This window comes from Pelophylax lessonae (genome assembly GCF_965119305.1).
Source record: "Pelophylax lessonae genome assembly, chromosome: 8".
Lineage (NCBI taxonomy): Eukaryota > Metazoa > Chordata > Amphibia > Anura > Ranidae > Pelophylax > Pelophylax lessonae.
This window is the reverse complement of record NC_138775.1, coordinates 16,815,296-16,843,046: the sequence shown is the minus strand read 5'-3', so window position 1 is coordinate 16,843,046 and position 27,751 is coordinate 16,815,296. Positions and strand designations below refer to the sequence as shown.

The 27,751-nt window shown below is 46.6% G+C and overlaps 1 protein-coding gene across 1 annotated transcript in view; it reads right to left on the bottom strand.

The window, feature by feature from the left end:
* Positions 1–6,504: 6,504 nt before the first annotated feature.
* Positions 6,505–27,751, bottom strand: part of SH3BP1 (SH3 domain binding protein 1) — a 66,234-nt gene continuing 44,987 nt past the window's right edge. Inside the window, exons 9-18 of the mRNA XM_082265753.1 lie at positions 26,338–26,428; positions 24,282–24,415; positions 24,078–24,189; positions 23,879–23,960; positions 22,698–22,778; positions 18,326–18,439; positions 15,814–15,911; positions 13,107–13,251; positions 8,787–8,920; positions 6,505–7,057 (exon numbers count right to left, since the gene is read on the bottom strand). Of these exons, the coding sequence (XP_082121879.1) occupies positions 6,786–7,057; positions 8,787–8,920; positions 13,107–13,251; positions 15,814–15,911; positions 18,326–18,439; positions 22,698–22,778; positions 23,879–23,960; positions 24,078–24,189; positions 24,282–24,415; positions 26,338–26,428 (1,263 nt within the window). The 3' untranslated portion in view covers positions 6,505–6,785. The remainder of the gene's footprint in view (positions 7,058–8,786; positions 8,921–13,106; positions 13,252–15,813; positions 15,912–18,325; positions 18,440–22,697; positions 22,779–23,878; positions 23,961–24,077; positions 24,190–24,281; positions 24,416–26,337; positions 26,429–27,751) is intronic.

The window sequence follows — 27,751 nt, the reverse complement described above, 5'->3', positions numbered from 1 at the left end:
ACTCTGATGCACATTTTGTACAGAATTCCTTTATGTTGGATTCTTTTTTGGCATTCAATCCCTTTATTTTTAGGGCTCTTCCACACTGTCACAGCTCTTACAGTAAAGAATCCTTTTCATAGAAACCTGCGGATGGAAGGGAAGTCCTGGTGATTTTTCAGTGAATGTACTCACGTTCTTGCTGGTGTGATTTCCTCATCACTCACTGTCAGGGCAGGAAATGATCAGAAACCTCCTTAATGGGGACACAGACAAAACCATTTTCTAGTACAATGCGGAAAGTAAAAAGGAATGATTTAGAGGCGTAACTAGAACCTTCAGGGCCCCGGTGCAAGAAACCATGAAGGGCCCCCCGGACCCCTGGCCGGGGCCCTTCCCTTCAAGCCTGGGGCTCTTCCCACTGATCCTGGGGCCCTTTACTCTCATTGCGGGGCCCTTTATTACGGTCCCGCATCGGGACCCTTTCACAAGTTCTGCAGTGGGCCCCCTTCCTGCGGTTGCAAGTGTGACCTTTGTGATCCTGGAAGTTCACCCACTGGTGTCAGAAGTTTTTATTTTTTGGTATTTTAATTGTATTATTTTTTATCATTTTATTTTTTTTTACAATGTCACTGACTATGACTCTGTCCATTCAGAAAAGGAAGGAGCTGGTAAATGACATATTTACCGACCTCTTCCTGGTTCTCTATAGTGACACATCCCCTGCAGCAGCCGGCAGGAGAGGGAAGGGAGCACAGTGGGGGGGGGGGGGGGGGGACCGGGGGAGCACACAGGGGCCCAGAGACAGCAAAACACAAGTGAAGTGGATAGGAGGGGCGGCGGGGGCAGCATACAGAGGAACCAATCTCCTCCATTCTCCTCCTGCAGCTACAGGAGGAAAAGGAGGACAGTGATTTCTCTACATGCTGCTTCCGCCGCCCCTCCTATCCAGGTGTACAGGGGAGCCGCACAGGCCCCCTGGAGCATGGGGCCCGGTTGCAATTGCTACCCCTGTAGTTACGCCCATGGAGTGATTGCTGTCCATGCCTTGCTGTCCCCCAATGGGGCCTTTACACAGCCTTCTGTGAATGGGCATCTGCTGAATTATGGAGTGCACTCCCTCCTCCTTCACGAATCATTGCTGGGATTACATTACAGAAAATAGTCACCTCCTATTAGCTCCACACTGGACAATGACAGGGTCAGGGAAGTCACAAAACTGACTCATTCACACAGCTGCCAGGGGGTGTTAAACCCAGATGAATGAGTGGCGGTTTTACTGCCCCCTGGCTGCCAGCCTGAACACTGACATGCAGTCGCTTAGGGCTGTACACATGCTGCAGCCAGAACGCTGTGATTTGTGCCCACGGCAAATATTAAACAGCATGTCACATTTGGAAGGAGTTACAGTTGCCGAATGAAAGCTTTGCAAGTCTATAGGGCCACGCAGCACCTGCATGCGATTGCATTTAGAGGGTTATATCAGGTGGCAAAGAGGCGATATAACACCTTCTCTCCACCTGTCACATGCAATCTTAAAAGTGACCCGAATGCAGATCGCTCTTTAGAGGGCACCTCATGCATGAACGAGCCTTCTTAGTTAGGAACCAGAGGTAAGACTGAGCAGCACGAGGGCCTCATACTTCACATACAGGATAATACAAGGGAAGATTGGTCATTCATTTAGTCTCCAGGAGCCAAACAACCCAAACAGGGGGTAACAGGGAGGACAGTATACTGGAACCAGGGACAGTAGATGTGGCATTGAAATTGAAGCAGGTTATTATGGAGGACTGTGTCATGGAGACCAAGGACAGTAGATGTGGCATCACAGTAGGAGTGCACTCCGCTATTGGTGATGGCCCACGTGGTGCACCTACACTAGATTGTCAAAAGTATTGGGACGCCTGCCTTTACACACACATGAACTATAATGGCGTCCCAGTCTTAGTCTGTAAGGTTCAATATTGAGTTGGCCCACCCTTTACACCAGGGGTGGGGAACCTACAGTTTGGGGGCCGTATGCGGCTATGTGTCTCTCAGCTGATTTGTCAGAATGGAGTCGATGCTTCCTGTATAGTTCCTGCTCTGTTGTGAGAGTCTGAGGGAGTCACAGGCGGAGTGATATCAAATGCACTCTGCCTGTGACCAATAAAGGAAACATCACCTCTTCCAGCCAGAGCCAGCAGTACCAGCCAGAGCCAGTAGTACCAGCCAGAGCCAGCAGTACTCACAGCAGTACCAGCCAGAACCAGCAGTACACACAGCGGTACCAGCAAGAACCAGCAGTACCCACAGCAGAACCAGCAGTACTAGCCAGAGCCAGCAGTACCCACAGCAGTACCAGCCAGAGTCAGCAGTACCTACAGCACAGTACCAGTCAGCAGTACCAGCCTGAGCCAGAAGTACCCACAGCAATACCAGCCTGAGCCAGCCGTACCCGCCTGAGCCAGCAGTACCAGCCAGCAGTACCCACAGCACAGTACCAGCCATCAGTACCAGCCTGAGCCAGCAGTACCCGCAGCAGTACCAGCCAGCAGTACCTACAGCACAGTACCAGCCTGAGTCAGCAGTACCCACAGCAGTACCAGCCTGAGCCAGCCGTACCCGCCTGAGCCAGCAGTACCAGCCAGCAGTACCAGCCAGCAGTACCCACAGCACAGTACCAGCCATCAGTACCAGCCTGAGCCAGCAGTACCCACAGCAGTACCAGCCAGCAGTACCTACAGCACAGTACCAGCCTGAGTCAGCAGTACCCACAGCAGTACCAGCCTGAGCCAGCAGTACCCACAGCACAGTACCAGCCATCAGTACCAGCCTGAGCCAGCAGTACCCACAGCAGTACCAGCCAGCAGTACCTACAGCACAGTACCAACCTGAGTCAGCAGTACCCACAGCAGTATCAGCCTGAGCCAGCAGTAACAGCCAGCAGTACTCACAGCACAGTACAAGCCAGCAGTACCAGCCTGAGCCAGCAGTACCAGCCAGCTGTACCCACCAGAAGTACCAGCCAGCTATACCCACCAGCAGTACCCGCCAGCAGTTCTTTTCAAAACTTGCCACCACAAAAAAGTCAACTGCGCTCCAGACTGACCGACGCAAACATGGAAAACCTGTTGCGAGTAGCAACATCATCAATACCAGCTAACATTAAACACCTCACCAAAGAGAAGCAGTTGCAGCCATCACATTAGGGGTGAGTTAATTAAATGTTTGACCAAATATAACAGGCTAATTTTTAAGGTGATCATTTTTATGGCCCCCAAATGATTTTATAAATACCCAAATGGCCCTTGGCAGAAAAAAGGTTCCCCACCCCTGCTTTACACCTATAACATTTCCATCTCTTCTGGGAAGGCTGTCCACAAGGTTTAGGAGTGTGTCTATGGGAGTGTTTGACCATTCTTCCAGAAGCGCATTTGTGAGGTCAGGCACTGATGTTCTTTGACGAGAAAGCCTGGCTCACAGTCTGCACTCTAATTCATCCCAAAGGTGTTCTATTGGGTTGAAGTCAGGACTCTGTGCAGGCCACTTATGTTCCTCCACCCAGGGCCATCTTACCAAATGGGCACACTAGGCAGTTGTCCAGGGCCCCATCTGCCCAGCGACCCAGCCCCAGCCAAGCATTAGTCCCGATTTCCGTGTGCATCCCGCCGCCAAACTTAGCATTTGGCAAACGCCTGTCGGCCCTGCACTGCTGTCAGGCCACTTGGACCGTGGAGAGGGAGCCCACAACTGCAGGAATGCCTGTCCGCCTCCACGGGAACAGGAACACACAGGACAGTCGGGTCTGACTTCCGTCCCTGTGTGTGTTCCCCGGATCCAGCCCCCGAACTTGGAAGCTGTCCTTAGCCTGGCACTGCTGTACCAATAAATATCACCTTATCGATAATTTGCATTTTTATTCTGGTGGGTGATTGTGTAGGCGGGGCCCCAGTGCACTGCATTGCCCGGGGCCCTTTAATGCTCTTAAGAGGTCACTGCCTCCACCCCAAACTCGCTCATCCATTCTCATTACACAGAGGTGTCTGCGACCTCCGATTTAGACTGTAGCTTTCATCTTTACACATTTAACCACTTGCCGACGGCCCCGTGCACATTTACTGCAGCAGGGTGGCTCAGCTGCGCATAATCACATAGATCTACGATTATGTGCACGCGGTCTCGGCGGCTCCCGCTGTGATTAGACACAGTGGGAGCCAGACCAAGGGAGGAGCGGGCGCCATCGCTGCTGGCCTTCCGCGATCTTCGGGGTAAATGACAGGAGAGCTGCCTGCTTATGTAAACAAAGCAGGTGGCTCTCCTGTCAGGCAGGCACAGTGAGATCGTGTGTCTCAGCTAAACTGAAACACCGATCTCCGTGTGCCTGTCACAGAGCCCCCCCCTACAGTTAGTAAGCACAATTAGGCTCACACTTAACCCCTTGATCACCCCAAGTATTAACCCCTTCCCTGCCAGTTTCATTTATACAGTAACAGTGCATATAATTTAGCAGTGATCACTGTATTTATTGGTGTCACTGGTCCCCAAAAAGTGTCACTGAGGCTCGGTTCACATTTGTGCGATGCGGGAACGCTGCGAATATGCAGCGTGATCCCGCATCGCATCCGCGCATATGGCAGTGTGAACTGCAGAGGGGTGTCAATTAAATGTTAACGACACCCCCAGTTTCATCACATATCGCAGTGCGATCTGCAAGTTCGCACAGAATCGGATCGCACAAGTGTGAACCACTGTGCGATCCGATTCTGAGGCGGCTCAAAAAATGCCTCATGTGCGAGTTTGCTGCGGATGCAGTGTGAATTCAGCCATACAAAGTGTATGGCTGAACTCGCATCCGCACAGGAGATCGCATGTAATGAAGGAGCAGTGCGCTCTGAATTACATGCGATCTCGCAAGCCGCAATAAAGTGAACCGGCACTAAGTGTCAGATTTGTCCGCCGCAATGTTGCAGTCCCCCCTAAAAGTGGCTTATCACCGCCATTACTAATAAAAACAACAAAAAAATAAATAAATAAAAAGTCCAAAAATCTATCCCCTAGTTTGTAAACACTATAACTTTTGCGCAAACCAATTATTATACGCTTTTTGGGATTTTTACCAAAAATATGTAGCAGAATACATATTGGCCTAAACTGATAAAATGTTTTTGACTTTTTAAATTTTTTTATTGGGAATGTTTTATAGCATAAAGTAAAAAATATGGCGTTTTTTTCAAAATTGTTGCTATTTTGTTTATAGCGCAAAATCTAAAAACCGTAGAGGTGATCAAATACCACCAAAAGAAAGCACTATTGGTGGGGGGAAAAAAAGGACATCAATTGTATTTGGGTGCAGCGTCGCACGACCGCGCAATTGTTAATTAAAGTTAAAGTAACGAAGTGCCGAATCGCCTGGTCATTAACCACTTGCCGACCGCCGCACGACAATTTACTGCGGTGGTCAGCCCCGTACAGGCAAAGTGACGTAGCACTACGTCACTAGCCTGAGAACCTCTAGGGGGCTCCCGCCCCCGCTCATTCCCTAACAAGTCCGCGCGTGTGACCGCGGCTCCCATGTCCGCCGGTCACTTGCGATCTCCCACTGGAGAGGGAGAAAGGCAGGCGGCTGATGTAAACAAAGCCGCCTGTCATTCTCCCTGATGTAACAGCAGAGATCATACGATCCTGCTATGTAGGATCGTATGTCTCTGTGCTTACATCACAAGCCACGCCCCCCCACAGTTAGAATCACGCCCCTAGGGATACATTTAACCCACTGACCATCAATAAAGTTAACCCCTTCACTGCCAGTGTCATTTTTACAGTAACAGTGCATATGTATAGCACTGATTACTGTAGTAATGTCACTGGTACCCCCAAAAGTGTCAAAAATGTCAGTCAAGGGTCCGATCTGTCCGCCGCAATGTCGCAGTCCCGCAAAAAAAATATATAAAAATCGCAGATCGCCGCCATTACTAGTTAAAAAAAAAACCACCAAAAATGACATAAATCTTTCCCGTAGTTAGTAGACGCAATAACTTTTGCGCAAACCAATCAAGATACGCTTATTGCGATTTTTTTTTACCAAACATATGTAGCAGAAAACAAATTGGCCTAAAATGTTAAAAAAATTTTGATTTTTACATTTTTTGAGGGGGAATTTCATATTAAAAAAATGTGAAAAATATTGTTATTTTTTTCAGAAATAGCTCAAAAAATAAAAAATCGCACAGGTGATCAAATACCACCAAAAGAAAGCTCTATTTGTGGGAAAAAAAGGACGTCAAATTAATTTGGGTACAGCGTCGCACGACCGCGCAATTGTCCGTTAAAGTTACGCAGTGCCGAATCGCAAAATAGGCCCTGGTCTTTGAGCAGCCAAATCCTCCGGGGCTTAAGTAGTTAAGGGGGTAAAACCTTCCAGAGCTGAAGTGGTTAGAAAATGTTATATCTTTCCTATTCCTTCATACTTTGAGCGCGGCTTTCTTTCTTCCATGTTTCCGAATGGCGGCAGCTGAGAAGAAGACAACGGACACTGAAGGGTTTAGAAAGAATAAAGTGTTTAATACATGGGCGCCAGTCCCACGTTATACAAAGAACGACGTTATAAATTCTTCGAGCAATAGGAATGATATGTCAGTGCAACAGTTCTGATCGAATATTCAACGTATTGTGTCCTGTAATATTCCTATACTGTATGTATTCATGGATGGAGTATCAGCGCCCCCTAGTAAGCCACCAGGCAGCGCACTTCCTATCTTCTCAAATACCATGCTTTGCTCAGTTCAGCTCCTCAGCCAGCAGCTGGCACAATCTTTTCCATGTTAGTTGTCTGTGGATTGGATGCGATTTCTTGGCAGTGGTCTGGGGGGTGTTTTTCTGGACAGGTCACCATCACTGGCCTCAGGCTTTACACTGGCAACCTTGGGTGCTGGTGGGTGCGGAGGAGGCTGGTTGGGCACTTTCAAGCTTCCACCGATGTTCCTCCTTGGAACAGGACGAGGGTTTTGGAATTCATCTGATGGCTCGCCGGTCATGGCTCCTCGAGGCTGTATAGGGGGAGGCACGCTGGGTCGCATAGGAGCCGGCCTCTTCACTACAAGAAAAAGAAAATATTTGAGTGGGAACTTTTTCATCCAAAAGTCTCGAAAGGAAAGGAACATTCTACAAGGTCAGGGGGGGCGCCTGGCTCTTTGGATTGGGGCAACGGTAACAATTAGTGATCGACCGATATCGTTTTTTCGTTGCCGATACCGATATTTTGGCTATTGCATATCGGTATCGGCCGATATTTTCATACATTTAAAAAAAAAATGTTTTTTTTTTTTTTACTTGACAGGTACTCTTGTGAAGGGATCTGGGGGGTCTAAAACAGTGGTCCTCAACTCCGGGCCTCAGGGCCCACTAACAGGCCAGATTTTAAGTATGACCTTGGGGAGATGCATACTAGAGCAGTGGTTCTCAACTCCGGTCCTCGGGACCCACCAACAGGCCAGGTTTGCAAGATAACTAAATTACATCACAGGTGATCTCATTTGCTGCTCAGTGATTGCAGTATTCTAGTCTGCATCCCCCAAGGTAATACTTAAAATCTGGCCTGTTAGTGGGTCCCGAGGACCGGAATTGAGAACCACTGTACTAGAGTAATGCAATCGCTGAGCAGCAAATTATATCACCTGGGATGTATTTCAGTTATCTTGCAAACCTGGCCTGTTAGTGGGCCCTGAGGACCAGGGTTGAGGGCCACTGTTCTAAAAAGACCCCAAACCCCTCCTCTGCACTAAAAAGCATTCAAAACGCCAAGTTTGGCTGTTTTGAATACTGTAATTTTTTTGAATTTGGCGCTGAGTACCCAGAAGTGACATCACTTCATGCTCTTTGCACTTTAAACGGACCTCTGAGACTATCACAGTGTAGGTGCATTTATACGGAGACTTGATTACACACAGGTGGATTCTATTTATCATCATTAGTCATTTAGGTCAACATTGGATCATTCAGAGATCCTCACTGAACTTCTGGAGAGAGTTTGCTGCACTGAAAGTAAAGGGTCTGAATAATTTTGCACGCTCAATTTTTCAGTTTATTTATTTTTTAAAAAAGTTTGAAATATCCAATAAATTTCGTTCCACTTCATGATTGTGTCCCACTTGTTGTTGATTCTTCACAAAAAATGACAGTTTTATATCTTTATGTTTGAAGCCTGAAATGTGGCAAAAGGTCGCAAAGTTCAAGGGGGCCGAATACTTTAGCAAGGCACTGTAAGTCCCCTCGGTGCTACTGAAGGCAGTCAGCTTTAAGATTGTTATGGTTCATGTGTCTGTTTGCTTGTTTAATATTGCTTAATTCTCTGTTATGTTGTAAAACGAAAACTTTAATAAAAACATTGCAATGAAATTCACACTGCATCCGAAACTAAACTTGCACAGAACCCTTTTTTTTTTAACATTTTAACTTTTTAATCGCACCGCATCGATCTGAACGGCCTTCATAGAAAATAAGGTATTTTCAGATGACATGGGAATCTATGCCTTGCGGATCGCATTTGATTCGCATCAGTGTGATCCGGGCCTAAAACACGTGGTGGCTGTTTCCATGTGTATGTAAAGGGTTAACCCACCCCAGTACCAATCGATCCCATTCTGGACAATCTCTGCACAGTGTGGGATCTCAAAGTGTAATCATCACATTGTCATCATCCCTTGTTTTGTTTTTGTTTTTTGCTTATAGTGGTGCTTCAGGTTTCGTTGTTTTCATACTTTTATATGGATCACTGGGCCAATCTCTAGGAAGCAATGCAAAATTCCAGCCAATCATCTTCTCACCTTTCCTGTTCATACTGGGGCTGGCCTCCCCCTGTGTCCCCATGGCACTGCTTTCATCACTAGGTGGCAACATCTTCACAGGAGCTACCTTGCTGGCAGATGGTTCTTGGGTATCACTGGTGGCTTCATCATCTCTATAGAGAAAACCAAGGAGAATTTAGTTATAGCTATACAGGGATTTGCAGGGCACACTGATGATGCCGTATGCTCCAGTAGTATGAACAACAAATAAAAATAAAAAAAGAATATTCTTTGTAGTGGTGAGTATATATAGGAGGATGATAGGTGGGAATAAAATAGAGGCAAATATATGGGGTGTAGAGTCAGAGCAGCTCAATGTAGGAATTCAGTACACAAAGGTGATACAGGAGATAGAATAGAGCAGGGATATGCAAACTGTGGCTCTCCAGATGTTGCAGAACTACAAGTCCTGTGAGGCAGAGCAAGGCTTTGACAGCCACAAGCATGGCACCCAGAGGCAGGGGCATGATGGGATTTGTAGTTTTGCAACAGCTGGAGGGCCACAGTTTGCATATCCCTGGAATAGAGCGTAGGTGGGGTATAGAAGGGTGATAAAGGAGGAAAGTGTAAGGGGTAATATATGAGGTGTAGGCAGTACCGGGACAGGGTCTTCCAGCGCTCAGGGCAAGAATCCAAAATTGCCCCCTTTCCCTCCCTGTTAATACATGCCATAGAATGCCTTGCTCGTCTTCCGCCCAGGGCATCTTACCCCTCCTGCCCACCCCTTGTCCCCGGCCCTGAGCCCAGGCGTATGGTGCATGGCCGGACACCACCAAGGTTTTGGAAACTATAACCAATCCATAATAACCACCCTGATTGAATAGGTCCAAATGGGCATTTCACTCATACAGCACAACGTACAGAAGCTGAAAGTTGGAGTCTTCGAAACCGAGGTACACATTTCTCAGATTCCACAATCTATGTAAACTCTGCTAGCTGTGAATATTTAACAGATGTGGAATACAGAATGTATTTTTAGGCAAACTCAAAGTGGTGGGACCTCTCTCGATGCTTTGAACTTGCTCTTCTCCATCCAAGAACCACTTAAAACAGGGATCCTCAAACTACGGCCCTCCAGCTGTTGCGGAACTACACGTCCCATGAGGCATTGTAAGACTCTGACATTCACAGACATGACTAGGCATGATGGGAATTGTAGTTCCTGAACAAATGGAGGGCTGTAGTTTGAAGACCCCTGACTTAAAACCTTTAGTGACAAAGTTTTTAGCTACAAGACACTTTACTTCTTCGCGAGAGCCAGTTTAACCACTTGCCAAACGCCGCACGACTATTTACTGCGGTGGTCAGCCCCGTACAGGCAAAGTGATGTAGGACTACGTCGCTAGCCTAAGAGCCTCTAGGGGGCGAGCGCGCCCCCGCTCATTCCCTGACATGTCCGCGCGTGTGACCGGTGGCTCCGATGTCCGCTGGTCACTTGCGATCTCCCGGTGGAGAGGGAGAAAGGCAGACGGCTGATGTAAAGAAAGCCGCCTGTCAATCTCCCTGGTGTAACTGCAGAGATCATACGATCCTGCTATGTAGGATCGTATGTCTCTGTGGTTACATCACAAGCCACACCCCTTTACAGTTAGAAACACACCCCTAGGGACACACTTAACCCCTGCATCTCTAATAAAGTTAACCCTTCCCTGCCAGTGTCATTTTTACAGTAACAGCGCATATGTATAGCACTGATTACTGCAGTAATGTCACTGGTAACCCCAAAAGTGTCAAAAATGTCAGTCCGCCGCAATGTCGCAGTCCCGAAAAAAAAAAAAAAAAAAAAAAAAAAACAATAAAAATGACAAAAATCTTTCCCTTAGTTAGTAAACGCAATAACTTTTGCGCAAACCAATCAAAATATGCTTACTGCGATTTTTTTTTACCAAACTATATGTAGCAGAAAACAAATTGGCCGAAAATGTTAAAAAATTTAGATTTTTACATTTTTTTGGGGGAATTTCATATAAAAAATGTGAAAAATATTGTTATTTTTGCAAAATTGTCGCTCTTTTTTTGTTTATAGCGCAAAAAGTAAAAATTGCACAGGTGATCAAATATCACCAAAAGAAAGCTCTGTTTGTGGGGAAAAAAGAACATCAATTTAATTTGGGTACAGCGTCGCACAACTGCGCAATTGTCTGTTAAAGTCACGCAGTGCCAAATCGCAAAATAGGGCCTGGTCAGGAATGGGGTAAAATCTTCCGGGGCTTAAGTGGTTAAGGCCTCCTGACCCCCTGATATGCCATATTTGGCATGTCCTTATTTTGGAGGAAGCGGGTACCTAGATTTGACAGGTACCCGCTCTCACTTCCTTAGCAAAAAATTGTTTGCTTTTTTAATTGTATTTATTTCCATAAAAAGGCCCACCAAAATCTTCAGCACCAGGCCCATGATTCTCTTAATCCGGCCCTGCCAGCGTTTGGTCGACACTTTTAAAAAAAAAAAAACCTACACACTGTCCAAACTCACAATGTACAGAAGATACTTGATGGAGTTTCCAAAACTGAGGAACACATTCCTCAGATTCATGTCTACCCAGTCCTTTAATCTATGAACACTGCTAGCAATGAACATCTAGCAGGACATCGAAAAATGGACTGTAAACTCTGGTCCGACCACATCTGGAGTATTCTGTCCAGTTCTAGTCGCCGGTCCTCAGGAGGGATGTGTTGGAGCTGGAGAGAGTCCAGAGAAGGGCAACTAAACTAATTAGGGGATTGGAGGACCTTAATTATGAAGAGCGTCTGCAATCGCTCGATTTATTTTCCCTGGAGAAGAGACGCCTGAGAGGGGACACGATAGCAATTTATAAATATCTCAATGGTGATCTCAGCATAGAAAAAAAGCTGTTCAGTCGGAAGGATTGCATAAGGACTAGAGGGCATACAATGCGATTAGAGGAGAAGCGTTTTAACCTCAGGCAACGCAGGGGGTTCTTTGTTAGGGCTACAAGATTGTGGAATTCCCCACCACAAGAGGTGGTTTCTGCGGGAAGTATGGTGGCTTTCAAAAGACTCTTAGACGTACATCTCAAGGATCAGAACATTCAGGGGTATGTGAGAGGATTACAGCCACACACACCTACACAGGTTGAACTGGATGGACTATTGTCTTTATTCAACCTCACCTACTATGTAACTATGTAAACCTAAAAGTCTGGAACCCTTCCTTGTACATTAAACTTGCTCCTCCTCCAACCAAGCATCACCTAAAACCTGCACTGTCAAAGTTTTGAGCTAAAAAGGCCAAGAAACTTTACTTTTTTAAGAGCTAGTCTCCGGGTAAATTGCTTTACTGTATCTTAAAAACCTGCTTTTCAGTTCAGATACAAAAAGACTATAACCAAATTTATGGAAGTTAGACAAAGGCTACGTAATTTAGGACTCATGTGTCCTACTTTAGCCTCCGAAATTGCCGGTGGTGGGCAGTACCGGGACAGGGTCTTCCAGCGCACAGGACAAGGATCCAGAATTGCACCCCCCTCCCTCACTGTTAATACATGCCATAGTATGGGCATATCCCCCCCATGTCTGTTCTTTGTCCTCTTGCTCATCTGTGCCCAGGGCAGCTACCCCTCCTATCCAGTGCTGTATTTTGGCCTAGGCCAACAAGGCCCAGGCCTAGAGCGGCACTTTGCAGGGGGGCAGCAAAAAAGCCGCCCCCCTCCACCTGAGACTCTATTGGCCACTGGTTGCTAGAGCCGCCTCTCTCATTCCCCCCTCTCTCTCCCCCCCCCTCTCTCTCACACCCCCTCCTCCTCTCTGACACTCTGTCACCCCTATTCTCTCACCCCCCTCCCTCTGGCCACTGGTTGCTAGAGCCGCTTCTATCATTCCCTCCCGTATCTCACCCCCCTCTCTTTTGCTCTCATCTCCTCTCTCTCACACCCCCACCTCTCTCTCTCACCCCTCCTCTCGCTCTCTCATCCCCCTCTCTCGCTCTCTCATCCCCCTCTCTCGCTCTCTCATCCCCCTCTCTCGCTCTCTCACCCCCCTCTCTCGCTCTCTCATCCCCCTCTCTCGCTCTCTCACCCCCCTCTCTCGCTCTCTCACTTTAGTCTTGCCTAGGGCAGCACAAAACCAAAATACACCACTGCTCCTACCCACCCCTTGTCCTGGCCCTGGTTGTAGGGTATAGAAGGAAGATGGGGGATGGAAAGGGAATATACAGGGTGAGGGGTAAGGGAAGAGTGACATGAAGGATGGAAAAGAGGGTAAGATATAGGATGAGGGGCATATGAAGATGATGCCAGAGAAATATACATGTGCATGAATCATGTAGCCTTCTATCACTCACACTTCTGTATTGATGGATGATGGCAGCGATGTTGGAGAAGTGGGAAGATTGGCGCTGTCCAATTTCTGTAGAGTTCTGGAGATTTGCGGTGTGGATGCTGCTGGTGGGGAGGCAGGCCTTTCTTCTGTAACCCCGAAATCTACATCTTCAATAGGGAGAGACAAGAGTCAGTTGTTATTGTGTACATGCTGAACTGCAGGAATATATGCACACAGTTCGGGGCAGCAGAGCAAGTCCTTTCTAAATCCCATTTACCACCCAGGCAGTGAAGGGCAAATGTCATTAGGGTGGGCATTTTTTTGTCCAATATTTCATGGAGATGCAACCAATCCGAGCACGAAAATTGTCCACATACACTACACTGGGAAATCTGATCCTGTACCCTCTAAATCAGTGGTCTCCAAACTGTGACCCAGGGCCAGGTGCTGCGCTTTGTTTGCCTTTATCTGGCCCTTGGGGCACTATTACTTCTACTGATATGAGGTACCATTCCTCACACTGACACCAACACTGGGCACATAATTCCTGCACTGACACCAACCATAGGGCACCATTCCTTCCAATGACACCAATGATGGGCAAATACTCCTGCACTGACAACAACCATGGTGCACTATTTCTTCCAATTACACCAATGATAGAGCACTATTCCTTCCACTGACACCAAAGACGGGGCACTATTCCTACCTCTGACACCAATCAAGGGGTACTATTTTTCCCACTGACACCAATGACGGGGCACTATTTCTTCCACTGATACCAATGATGAGTGCTATTCCTCCCATGGACAAAAATCATTGGCGAACTATTCCTCCCACGAACACTAATAATGGAGCACTATTCCTCCCAATGACACCAAATTATGGGATACTATTTCTTCCACTGACACCAATGATGGGGCACTATTCGTCCCACTGACACCAATGATGGGGCACTATTCCTCCCACTGACACCAATGATGGGGCACTATTCCTCCCACTGACACCAATGATGGGGCACTATTCCTCCCACTGACACCAATGATGGGGCACTATTCCTCCCACTGACACCAATGATGGGGCACTATTCCTCCCACTGATACCAATGATGGGGCACTATTCCTCCCACTGACACCAATGATGGGGCACTATTCCTCCCACTGACACCAATGATGGGGCACTACTTCTCCCACTGACACCAATGATGGGGCACTATTCCTCCCACTGATATCAATCATGGGGTACTATTTTTCCTACTGACACTAACAATGGGCAAATAATTCCTGCACTGACACCAATGACGGGGCACTATTTCTTCCACTGATAACCAATGATGGGGCTCTATACCTCCCAGGGACAAAAATTATAGGCACTATTCCTCCCAATGACACTAAATCATGGGGGAACTATTCCTCCCAATGACACCAAATTATGGGGTACTATTTATTCCACTGACACCAATGATGGGGCACTATTCCTCCCACTGATACCAATGATGGGGCACTATTCCTCCCACTGATACCAATGATGGGGCACTATTCCTCCCACTGATACCAATGATGGGGCACTATTCCTTCCACTGATACCAATGATGGGGCACTATTCCTCCCACTGACACCAATGATGGGGCACTATTCCTCCCACTGACACCAATGATGGGGCACTATTCCTGCCCCTAATACTAAAGATGGGGCACTATTCCTCCCACTGACACCAATGATGGGGCACTATTCCTCCCACTGACACCAATGATGGGGCACTATTCCTCCCACTGACACCAATGATGGGGCACTATTCCTGCCCCTAATACTAAAGATGGGGCACTATTCCTCCCACTGACACCAATGATGGGGCACTATTCCTCCCACTGACACCAATGATGGGGCACTATTCCTCCCACTGATACTAATGATGAGGCACTATTCCTGCCCCTAATAATAAAGACGGGGCATTGTTAACTCCCACTGTTGCCAGGACATTTTCTACTCCAACTTGCCACAATCCGGCCCCCCTACAGTCTGAAGAAAAGTAAACTGGCTCTTTGTGTAGAAAGTTCGGAGATTCCTGCTCTAGAAGGTAAATTGTCTCAGGGATAGTGTCCAATGAATCCCTACATGATTCAAGAGTTGCCTGGTGATGCTGAAATTGGCTTGAAACTTTTGGGTCTTGTTGTTCTATCACTGAGATAATAGAGCTAGGCTCTCAGATGCCTTGAGAAAAGATTGCACTAATTCTGGGAATGGTTGTGATGGTTCAATGTGCTTGTAGATGTTTAGAAGGTACATCCCTGGGTAGAAGAGACATCAGAGCCAGACGTGTGGTCTGCTTGACTCGTTCGATTACAAGCAAAGTCATTTTTGCCTCGTTTCCACTGAGTGGTACGGTACGGTTCGGAACGGTACACCGTGCGTTTCCACTGCCAATAGTACCCTTTTCATGGTAGGCGTGGTGTAGCAGGAAAGCTGTGATGGACGATTCTCTGTCAACCAATCAAAGTTCTGCACAGTGTAGCTCCACCCTGTTGGTACGGTACTAATGTGCTTGGTACCCCAACGAAAGGGTACCCAAAAAAGTGGTATGGTACGGTTCGGAATTAGGGTACCATACACAATGGAAACGGCAAAAATTGCGTACCGTACCGTACCGTAACGCTCAGTGGAAACGAGCCATTTGTCAGCTGAAATGCCAACATAATGACACAAGACGAGGAAGGAACTCGTCCACATTACCTCCTGGGAAGACTTCTGCAGAGCAGCTTATCAAACCTTCCACTACTGCCACCACCAAGATGGGAGAGGCAGAAGCCATGTCCAGCATAGATGGATCTCTAGAAAAAAAGGAAAGGACCGTGTTAATGTGTTTAAAGAGGCAGAATGTCAGATATGTCCCCACAAAAGGACTTCACATACCTGACACCCATTTCATTCATTAGACCATTTTAACAACTTGCTTACCACCCTACCACCACCATCCTGCAGTTCCGTCAGCAGGGGACGCATGCGCACTGCTTCTGCTGTGATAATTCACAGCAGAAGCCAATCTGTGGGTCCTGGGCCAAAAATCGCTCATCCATGTCTTTATGGACCTTGCTTTGTGCACTGGTCCAAATCATTTGGTGGAGGGGGGATTATGGTGTGGGGTTGTTTTTCAGGGGTTGGGTTTGGCCCCTTAGTTCCAGTGAAGGGAACTCTTAAGGCGTCAGCATACCAAGACATTTTGGACAATTTCATACTTCCAACTTTGTGGGGGTAGTTTGGGGCTGGCCCCTTCCTGTTCCAACATGACTGCACACCAGTGCACAAAGCAAGGTCCATAAAGACATGGATGAGCGAGTTTGGGGTGGAGGAGCTTGACTGGCCTACATGAGTCCTGACCTCAACCCGATAGAACACCTATGGGATGAATTAGAACGGAGACTGTGAGCCAGGCCTCAGTGCCTGACCTCACAAATGGAAGAATGGTCAAACATTCCCATAGACACACTTCTAAACCCCCTCCAACATGACTGCCCACCAGTGCACAAAGCAAGGTCCATAAAGACATGGATGAGCGAGTTTGCGGAGGAGGAACTTGACTGGCCTTAACCCAATAGAACACCATTGGGATGAATTAGAGCAGAGACTGCGAGCCAGGTCTTATCCAAAATCAGTGCCTGACCTCACAAATGCGCTTCTGGAAGAAAGGTCAAACATTCCCATAGACACACTCCTTAACCTTGTGGCAGGGCCGTCTTTAATATTGATTGGACCCTGGGCAAACATTTTCTTGGCCCTCCCAAATGCACTTATCAACTATTTGCAAGAAGTACAGGCTCAAGAGGCAGCTGCTTTGGGCCCCACAACAATGACTGGGCCCAGGGCAGCTGCCCTTTTTGCCCTGTGGTAAAGATGGCCCTGTTATAGCTGCAAAGGGTGGGCCAACTCAATATTGAACCCTACGGACTAACACTGGGATGCCATTACAGTTCATGTGCGTGTAAAGGCAGGCGTCCCAATACTTTTGACAATATAGTGTATCTTTGTTTCAGCCAGTGATTCCCTCTTTTGTAAAAGCCCTCCTAGCAGCTGATTAGCCACTGGATTGCTTTTACAGGCAGCAAAAGGGAATGCCCCCCTCCCCCCACCATGACATCACTTCCGGTTCTGGCAGATGTAAACACTGCCATTTTTTTCTCATGGAAAGCAGAGATCAATGTTTTTTATTATTTTTTTTATTGCATGCTTTCTCAGATGTCTCCATAAAGAGGACCTGTTATGCTTATTTCTATTACAAGGGGTGTTAACATCTCTTGTAATAGGAATAAAAGGGATAAAAATAAATTAAACAGTGTAAAAATAAAAACAAAATAATAAAATAAAAAATGAATATTAATAAAATGGCCCCCTCACGCTCGCAAGCAGAAGCGAACACATACATAAGTCGCGCTGGTGTTCACACTACACATGTGAGGTATCCCCACGGAAGTTAGAATGAGAGCAATAATTCTAGCCCTGGACCTTCTCTGTAACTCTAAACTGGTAACCTTTAAAAACCTTTAAAGTGGCGCCTATGGAGATTTTGAGATACCGTAGTTTTGCACCATTCCAAAAGCGTACGCAATTGTAAAGCGTGACATGTTAGGTATTCAGAAGACACTAGGCAGTAATGTCTTCTGAATGCCTGCCAGCTGCTGCAATAATGCCCTCTGAAAAGCGATTCACTGTGGATCGCTCTTTAGCAGGCAGTAAGTGTTACAGCCCGTTTTGAAATAGCATAGCTAGTGTGCAGCTCAGCTATTCTGGTATTCCTTTTGGTGCTACATTGTCTCCTTTATCCCCAACGTAACGTAGCAGAGTAAGCTCATTTTCTTTATATTTTTGGACTTGTTTATACAATACCAACCAAGATGGACATTTAGCCCCCGTTCACACTGGGGCGACTTGTGAGGCGACCTGGTCGCCTCACAGGTCGCCGCAGGTCGCCTCCCATAGGGAAGCTGCGGACCCGTTCTGATAGGAGCGACACAAGTCGCTCCGACTCAGAAAAAGGGTCCGGAGCTTCTTTGGGGCGACCAGGAGGCGACCGCCATAGACTTCAATGTTACGAAGTCCGTGGCGGCCGCTCCGAGGTAGCGGCGCGCTGCTCGCACCGCGACCTCCGAGGTCGCGGTGCGAAGTAGCGTCGCCCCAGTGTGAATGGGGGCTTATAATCTGCTGTCCTTCACTTCACATATGTGAAATAATGGATGCCAAGTCTACTCACCCGTCAGATTTGGCCCACAGGAGGTTTGGACCAAGAACAATTGCAATATTGCTGGGTGTCATTTTGTTTACTTCTTGTTGTTCTGCTAACTTTGCCAAAAACTTGATTAGGAATCTGCAGTGAAGACAGAATCATTAAACACAACAGTGATTTATTGCTAGAACAGATCTCAGCATTCTCCTCTGGGAAATCCTAATAAAGTCCAATCAGGGATAGTCACAGCCATGTAACCTATACAGGTGTCACCATCAGATGTGTGACATGCACAGGTAGAAGACAGCTCTGTGACATCCATGTGTAATACGGACAGATGATGGGGTAATGCATACTGGTGTATAACACAAAGGGGTAAAGTATTCAGGTGTGTAACACACATGGGTAACACGGACAGGTGAGGAACACAAGTGTAACATGGACAGGTATGTAATACGTACAGATAACAGACAGGTGTGTGACACATCCAGGTAATTTGGACAGGAATATGAAACACAACAACATAGACAGGTGTGTGACACCTATGGGTAACATAGACAGGTGTGTGACATCTATGGGTAACATAGACAGGTGTGTGACACCTATGGGTAACATAGACAGGTGTGTGACACCTATGGGTAACATAGACAGGTGTGTGACACCTATGGGTAACATAGACAGGTGTGTGACACCTATGGGTAACATAGACAGGTGTGTGACACCTATGGGTAACAGACAGGTGTGTGACACCTATGGGTAACATAGACAGGTGTGTGACACCTATGGGTAACAGACAGGTGTGTGACACCTATGGGTAGCATAGACAGGTGTGTGACAGATATGGATCACGTGGACAGGTTGGAGACAAATATGGGTAATGTGGACAGGTTGGAGACAGATATGGGCCATGTGGACAGGTGTGAGGTAGATATGGGTCATATGGACAGGTATGAGTCAGATATGGGTCTTGTGGACAGGTGTGAGACAGATATGGGCCATATTGACAGGTATGAGGCAGATATGGGTCATGTGGACAGGTGTGAGACAGATACGGGTCATGGGGACAGGTGTGAGACAGATACGGGTCATGGGGACAGGTGTGAGACAGATACAGGTCATGGGGACAGGTGTGAGACAGATACAGGTCATGGGGACAGGTGTGAGACAGATAGGGGTCATGGGGACAGGTGTGAGACAGATACGGGTCATGGGGACAGGTGTGAGACAGATAAAGGTCATGGGGACAGGTGTGAGACAGATACGGGTCATGGGGACAGGTGCGAGGCAGATATGGGTCACATGGACAGGTGTGAGACAGATACGGTTCATGTGGACAGATGAGAGACAGATACGGGTCATGTGGACAGGTGTGAGACAAATATAGGGACAGGTGTGAGACAGATTTGAGTCATGTGGACAGTTGTGTGACAGATATGGGTCATGGGGATAGGTGTGTGACAGATATGGGGCACGTGGAGACAGGTATGAGACAGATATGGGTCCTGTGAACAGGTTGGAGACAGATATGGGTCATGTGGACAGGTGGGAGACAGATATGGGTCATGTGGACAGGTTGGAGACAGATATGGGTCATGTGGACAGGTGGGAGACAGATATGGGTCATGTGGACAGGTGGGAGACAGATATTGGTTATATGGACAGGTGTGATGCAGATATGGGTTATGTGGACAGGTGGGAGACAGATATGGGTCATGTGGACAGGTTGGAGACAGATATGGGTCATGTGGACAGGTGGGAGACAGATATTGGTTATATGGACAGGTGTGATGCAGATATGGGTCATGGGGACAGGTTGGAGACAGATATGTGGACAGGTTGGAGACAGATATGGGTCATGTGGACAGGTTGGAGACAGATATGGGTCATGTGGACAGGTTGGAGACAGATATGGGTCATATGGACAGGTGTGATGCAGATATGGGTTATGTGGACAGGTTGGAGACAGATAGGGGTCATGTGGACAGGTTGGAGACAGATATGGGTCATGTGGACAGGTGGGAGACAGATATGGGTCATATGGACAGGTGTGAGGCAGATATGGGCCATGTGGACAGGTGGGAGACAGATATGGGTCATGTGGACAGGTTGGAGACAGATATGGGTCATGTGGACAGGTGGGAGACAGATATTGGTCATGTGGAAAGGTTGGAGACAGATATGGGTCATATGGACAGGTGTGAGACAGATCCGGGTCATATGGACAGGTTGGAGACACGAGGAGACACAGAGAGGTGTGCAAAGCATACATTGGACTGGTGTGTAACAAATAGAGTACCTTAGATGGTGAACACATATTAGTAAAGTGGACAGGTTTGAGACACATATGGGTAACAGAAAAAGGTGTGCAACACATACAGGTAATGTGGACAGGTGTGTTTTGGATGGTGTGTTAGAGAGTGGAGAGCTATGTGACACATACAGGTAATGTGGACAGGTATACAACACATAAAGGTAACATGGACTGCTGTGCAACACATACATGTAATATAGACAGATGTGTGACAAACAGAGTAACATAGACAGATGTGTGACAGAGATGGGTAAAGCAGACAGGTTTCTGTCATATACAGTGCCTTGAAAAAGTATTCACACCCTTTGAAATTTTCCAACTTTTTCCATGTTACAACCAAAAACGTAAATGTATTTTATTGGGATTTTATGTGATAGACCGACACAAAGTGGAACATAATTGTGAAGTGAAAGGAAAATGTTAAATGGTTTTCAACATTTTTTACAAATAAATATCTGAAAAGTGTGGCTGCATTTGTATTCACCCCCCTTTTCTCTGATACCCCTAACTAAAATCTGGTGGAACCAATTGCCTTCAGAAGTACCCTAATTAGTAAATAGAGTCCATCTGTGTGTAATTTAATCTCAGTATAAATACAGCTGTTCTGTGAGGCTCTCAGAGGATTGTTAGAGAATCTTAGTGAACAAACAGCATCATGAAGGCCAAGGAACACACCAGACAGGTCAGGGATAAAGTTATGGAGAAGTTTAAAGCAGAGTTAGTTTAAAAAAAAAATATCTCAAGCTTTGAACATCTCACGGAGCGCTGTTCAATCCATCATCGGAAAATGGAAAGAGTATGGCACAACTGCAAACCTACCAAGACTAGGGTTGCCACCTCATCCCTTTAAACCAGGACACACATTAGTTACACAGGTTCTGTGGCTGATTAAGGTGGTAATAAACTCACTTGGTGCCTATCAGCCTCAGAACCTGTGTAATTAATGTGTGTCCTGGATTAAAGGGATGAGGTGGCAACCCCACCAAGACATGGCCGTCCACCTAAACTGACCGGGCAGGTAAAGAGAGCATTCATCAGAGAAGCCGCCAAGAGGCCCATGGGAACTCTGGAGGAGCTGCAGAGATCCACAGCTCAGGTGGGAGAATCTGTCCACAGGACAACTATTAGTCGTGCGCTCCACAAATCTGCCCTTTATGGAAGAGTGAGAAGAAGAAAGCCATTGGTGAAAGAAAGCCAAAAGAAGTCTTGTTTGCAGTTTGTGAGAAGCCATGTGGGGGACACAGCAAACATGTGGAAGAAGGGGCTCTGCTCAGATGAGACCAAAATTGAACTTTTTAGCTTAAATGCAAAACACTATGTGTGGTGGAAAACTAACACTGCACATCACCCTGAACACACCATCCCCACTGTGAAACATGGTGGTGACAGCATCATGTTGTGGGGATGCTTTTTCTTCAGCAGGGACAGGGAAGCTGGTCAGAGTTGGTGGGGAGATGGATGGAGCCAAATACAGGGCAATCTTAGAAGAAAACCTGTTAGAGTCTGCAAAAGACTTGAGACTGGGGCGGAGGTTCACCTTCCAGCAGGACAACGACCCAAAATTAATATCTAATACCCGGTAATAGATATTAAATTACAAATAAATACAATGAATATAGAAATGTGAAAAATCCATCAAGAAGGTAAAAATCACTTTGTGCAAATTGTGAAAAAATATTGTGCAAAAAAAAAAAAAATGTATATTAAACAATAAAGTGCATTGTAACATAAACCATATCTGTGATTATTAAAGCACATAATAATGATAAAAATAATTATAAAGTCCATCCAATTCAAAGATAGTTGATAAGACGATCTCTGTGGCTGCAAAGTGCGAAATTTCCTTAGATGTAATATCTATACCTCCACCGATGTGTGAGGAAAGGAGGGGGCTTACCGTAAAAAAACCATAGAGCATAGCAATGTCACACTGCACAGGGGAAAGAACTGGGTATCTGTCTGATGGGCTATGTAGGAAGAACTGGGAAATTAGACAGTCACAAGTGTGATGGGCCCAGTGAAGGTTTGCTGAGAACAGAATTTACATTTTCCTGGAAATAGGATTTGATTGTGGTGGGCACTGTATACCTGAGGTTGTTGTAGTTTTCAGGTGGCAGCTTGGCACACACCTCTCTAAAGCTCTCCTGCCGTTTTTCTGGCTCTTTAATGCTGAAAAATAAAAGAGAACTGGCATGACAAGGTGAACTTGGTAGAAATGTGTCCCAACTGGGTTCTGCAGTCACTTTTTTTTTTCCATTCTGTGGTGGGTAGTGGTGGTGGGATTGGTGGTGGAGTGGTGGTTTCGGTAGTGATGGTGGCGGTGGAGGGGTGATGGTGATGATGGTGGTGGTTTTGGTGGTGGTAGTGGAGTGGTGGTTTCGGTGGTGGTGGTGGTGAATGTGGTGGTGGTGGTGTGGTGGTGATGGTGGTGGTGGGGTGGTGGTGATGATGGTGGTGGTGATGATGGTGGTGGTGGGGTGGTGGTGGTGGTGGTGATGGTGGTGGGGTGTTAGTGATGGTGGTGGTGGTGGTGGTGGTGAAAAATAAAAGAGAACTGGCATGACAAGGTGAACTTGGCAGAAATGTATCCCAACTGGGCTCTGCAGTCACTTTTTTTTTTTTTTCATTCTGTGGTGGGTAGTGGTGGTGGGATTGGTGGTGGAGTTGTGGTTTCGGTGGTGATGGTGGTGGAGGGGTGATGGTGATGGTGATGATGGTGGTGGTTTTGGTGGTGGTAGTGGAGTGGTGGTTTCGGTGGTGGTGATGGTGGTGGTGGTGATGATGGTGGTGGTGGGGTGGTGGTGGTGATGGTTATGGTGGTGGTGATGATGGTGGTGGGGTGGTGGTTATGGTGGTGGGGTGGTGGTGGTTATGGTGGTGGTGGTGGTGATGGTGGGGGTGGTGAAAAATAAAAGAACTGGCAGGACAAGGTGAACTTGGCAGAAATGTGTCCCAACTGGGCTCTGCAGTCACTTTTTTTTTTTTTTCATTCTGTGGTGGGTAGTGGGTGGGATTGGTGGTGGAGTGGTGGTTTCGGTGGTGATGGTGGTGGTTTTGGTGGTGATAGTGGAGTGGTGGTTCGGTGGTGGTGGTGAATGTGGTGGTGATGGTGGTGGTGGGGTGGTGGTGATGATGGTGGTGGTGGTGGGGTGGTGATGGTGGTGGGGTGTTAGTGATGGTGGTGGTGGGGTGTTCGTGATGGTGGTGATGATGGTGGGGGTGGTGATGGTGGTGGTGGTGGTGGTGGTGATAACTGCAGTCACTTTTACCTGGCAGCTCTCATCCAGTCATCAAAGAGTTCAGAGGTCATGAGCGGTTCTGGAAGTTCCCGGAGATAAGACTTGAGGGCACCTAGAAGATACTTAATATGGTAATCCTGCATGGAGTATGGAAGAGGCAGTAATAAGCCAAGAGCCCATATATGAAGAAGATGTAGATATTGGTGGGGGAGCAGAAGAAGTCACGTACCGGCCACAGCATGCGGTTCCGAAATAAACTCCGCCAGGTCCCTGGCACCGGCACCCAGACTGGCCTTCAGCTTTTTCAGAATTGATGCACCTGCAGCCAACCGGAAGAGACCCTGAAATAGAATTACCCGAAAGAAGAAATATACAATTGTCCCATCCAGTGAATTATAATCAGGAGGTAGCCATCAGAGACCATGACACCTACCTCTTCCTGCATCCCGTGGATCAGCAGCATTCGCACACAGGCTGATATGGGCACAGCAATATCACACCCAAATCTGTCTAGGTGTGTTGCTAGCGGTACTCCGTATACCTCGGCAGGAGACTGTTGTGCTGGAGCTGGTGAAGAAAAAAAGAAAAAGAGTAATGATGTAGAGATGCAAGAAGACTCAGTAGCTGAAATAAGGTATGACTGGTGAAGAATTCTGAATGGGTTCCCAGTAGGTTCAGTGGGGTTGATTTACAAAAACTGCAGAGTGCAAAATCTGGTGCAGCTGTGTATGGTAGCCAATCAGCTTCTAACTTCAACTTGTTCAATTAAGATTTGACAAAAAAACCTGGAAAGGCTTTTAGTGGCTGCACTCGTTGGTAGAGGCAGGACATTTAGTGACTGCACCTATTGTTGGCTGAAGAGGGACATTTAGTGACTGTACTTATTGTTGGTAGAAGAGGGACAATTAGTGACAGCACTGGTTGGTTGAAGAGGGACATTTAGTGACTGTACTTGTTGGTTGAAGAAGGCATTTAGTGGCTGCACTTGTTGGCTGAAGAGGGACATTTAGTGACTGCACTTGTTGGTTGAAGAGAAACTTTTACCGACTGCACTCGTTGGTTGAAGAGGGACAATTGGTGACTGCACTCGTTGGTTGAAGAGGGACAATTGGTGACTGCACTCTTTGGTTGAAGAGGGACAATTGGTGACTGCACTCTTTGGTTGAAGAGGGACAATTGGTGACTGCACTCGTTGGTTAAAAAGGGACAATTGGTGACTGCACTCGTTGGTTAAAGAGGGACAATTGGGGACTGCACTCGTTGGTTGAAGAGGGACAATTGGTGACTGCACTCTTTGGTTGAAGAGGGACATTTAATGACTGCACTTATTGTTGGTTGAAGAGGGACAATTGGTGACTACACTTATATTTAGTTGAAGAGGAACTTCTGCTCCTGCAGAAACATAGTCCTATTTGACATTTTTGAGACAGACCTTTTCTGGCCAGAATCTTCTGACAACAAGTGGACGCCAGCCCCTTTTTGGCTACTATTGGAATATTGAGGCGGTCTCCTGAAAATTCTGCAACTACAATTCCTTGAGTCTTTGACCTGCAACAAGCATACAGATCAAAAACTCTTTCTTGCTGCTTGCTTGTTCCAGGGTTAGAGTGACTCATCAAGGTAGTAGTCAGTAGAGACCAGGCAACTAGCATTTTCAGAAAAGGGTCAGCAATGGCAGCTTGTGCGAGGTCAGATAGGCAGCAGAGTCAGGATCTTTTGGAGGAACCGAAGATTTTGTAATCTATTTTGGAAGATCGTTTTATGGTCATTTTAAAATTCCTTTATATTAGTAGAAGTTGTTAATATAGGTTTGATTTTGTGGGAGTGGTACAAATAGGGGGTTGATTTTTTAGTGGTACAAATAGGGGGTTGATTTTTTGAGTGGTACAAATAGGGGCTTGATTTTATGGGTCTGATACAAATGGGATCGTGATTTTGTGGGAGTGTTACTAACGGGGTCCTGATTTTTTGGGTGTGGTACCAATGAGATCTTGATTATGTGGGTGTGGTGCAAACGGGGGGCTTCATTTTTTGAGTGTGGTACAATGAGAGAGTGTTTTTTTTGGGTGTGGTTTAAATGTGAATAACATGGTGTCCCTCGATTTCGTTTTGAAAATCTGGTAACCTTACCATGAGAGCTCCCCCACATAATACAAGAGGTGAGAGAACATACCGTATCCGTATGGCCTCATATATTGTATTCGGGGCAATGCTTGATGTTCTCCAAATGAAAACACCTCCAAGAGCAGCTGTTCTTGTATGATGGGTATTATGTGGCTAACTCATGTCCAGTCATTGGGGCCTTCTGCATAATAACTCCGAAACAACTTTAAGACCTTTAACAATTTCCAGTCCATTCTACATCATGGACATCAACTAGTAATGAGCCTAATATATGGAAGGGGTGAGGGACCTGTGTGGTTGACATTAGTGGTGAACGTTCTCCTATGGTGGTATAGTGAAATATGGATAGGATGGAAGATACTGACCGCTGTCCTTCATGGTGTCTCTCAGCTCCCCCAACACATCTGTGAGCTGTGCAAATGATTTCCGATGATACTCTGCCTGAAGCTCCAGAAGCTGTGGGAAAACATCAAGTTATAAGGGTCGAATAATGGATATAAAAAGGACAACCTTACCTACTAATACAGATGAGCGACAATATTAATAGTCACATAGGCGGGGATGTACTAAAACTGGAGCATTCAGAAGCATGGTAGCCAATCAGCTTCCAACTTCTACTTATTCAGTTAAGCTTTGACAATAAAACCTGGAAGCCTATTGGTTACTATGCAGAGCTGCACCAGATTCTGTAACCAGTATTAGTAAATCTTCCCCATAGTTTGAATAGAAACAGCCATCACGTTCAATAAAAAGAGGTTCAGGCTGGTGGTGTAATGGTGGGGGGGGGGGGGGGGTAACAGTTCAGGCTGGTGGCGGGGGGTGTAATGGTGTGGGGGGGATATTTTCTTGGCACACTTTGGACCCCTTAGTACCAACTGAGCATCGTTTAACCACTTAAGCCCCGGAAGATTTTACCCCCTTCCTGACCAGGGCCTATTTTGCGATTCGGCACTGCGTGATTTTAACGGACAATTGCGCGGTCGTGCGACGCTGTACCTAAATGAATTTGACGTCCTTTTTTTCCCACAAACAGAGCTTTCTTTTGGTGGTATTTGATCACCTGTGAGATTTTTTGATCATGCGCTATAAACAAAAAAAGAGCGACAATTTTGCAAAAATAACAATATTTTTCACATTTTTTTATATGAAATTCCCAAAAAAAAAAAAAATGTAAAAATGAAAATTTAACATTTTAGGCCAATTTGTTTTCTGCTACATATTTTTGGTAAAAAAAAAAAAACCGCAATCAGCGTATTTTGATTGGTTTGCGCAAAAGTTATTGCGTTTACTAACTAAGGGAAAAATTGTAATTTTTATTTAATTTTTTAACGAGTAATGGCGGCGATCTGCGATTTTTTTAGCGGGACTGCGACATTGCGGTGGACAGATCGGACCCTTGACTGACATTTTTGGACACTTTTGGGGGTACCAGTGACATTACTACAGTAATCAGTGCTATACATATGCACTGTTACTGTAATAATGACACTGGCAGGGAAGGGGTTAACTTTATTAGAGAAGGAGGGGTTAAGTGTGTCCCTAGGGGCGTGCTTCTAACTGTAAAGGGGCGTGGCTTTTCATGTAACAGCAGAGATCTACGGTCCTACATAGCAGGACCGTATGATCTCTGCTGTTACACAGGGGACAATGACAGGCAGCTGGGTTTACATTCGCCGCCTGCCTTTCTCCCTCTGTAACCGACGATCGCGAGTGACCGGCGGACATCGGGTCCGCCGGTCACGCGCGCGGGGATCCCAGTGAGCAAGCGGGGGCGGGAGC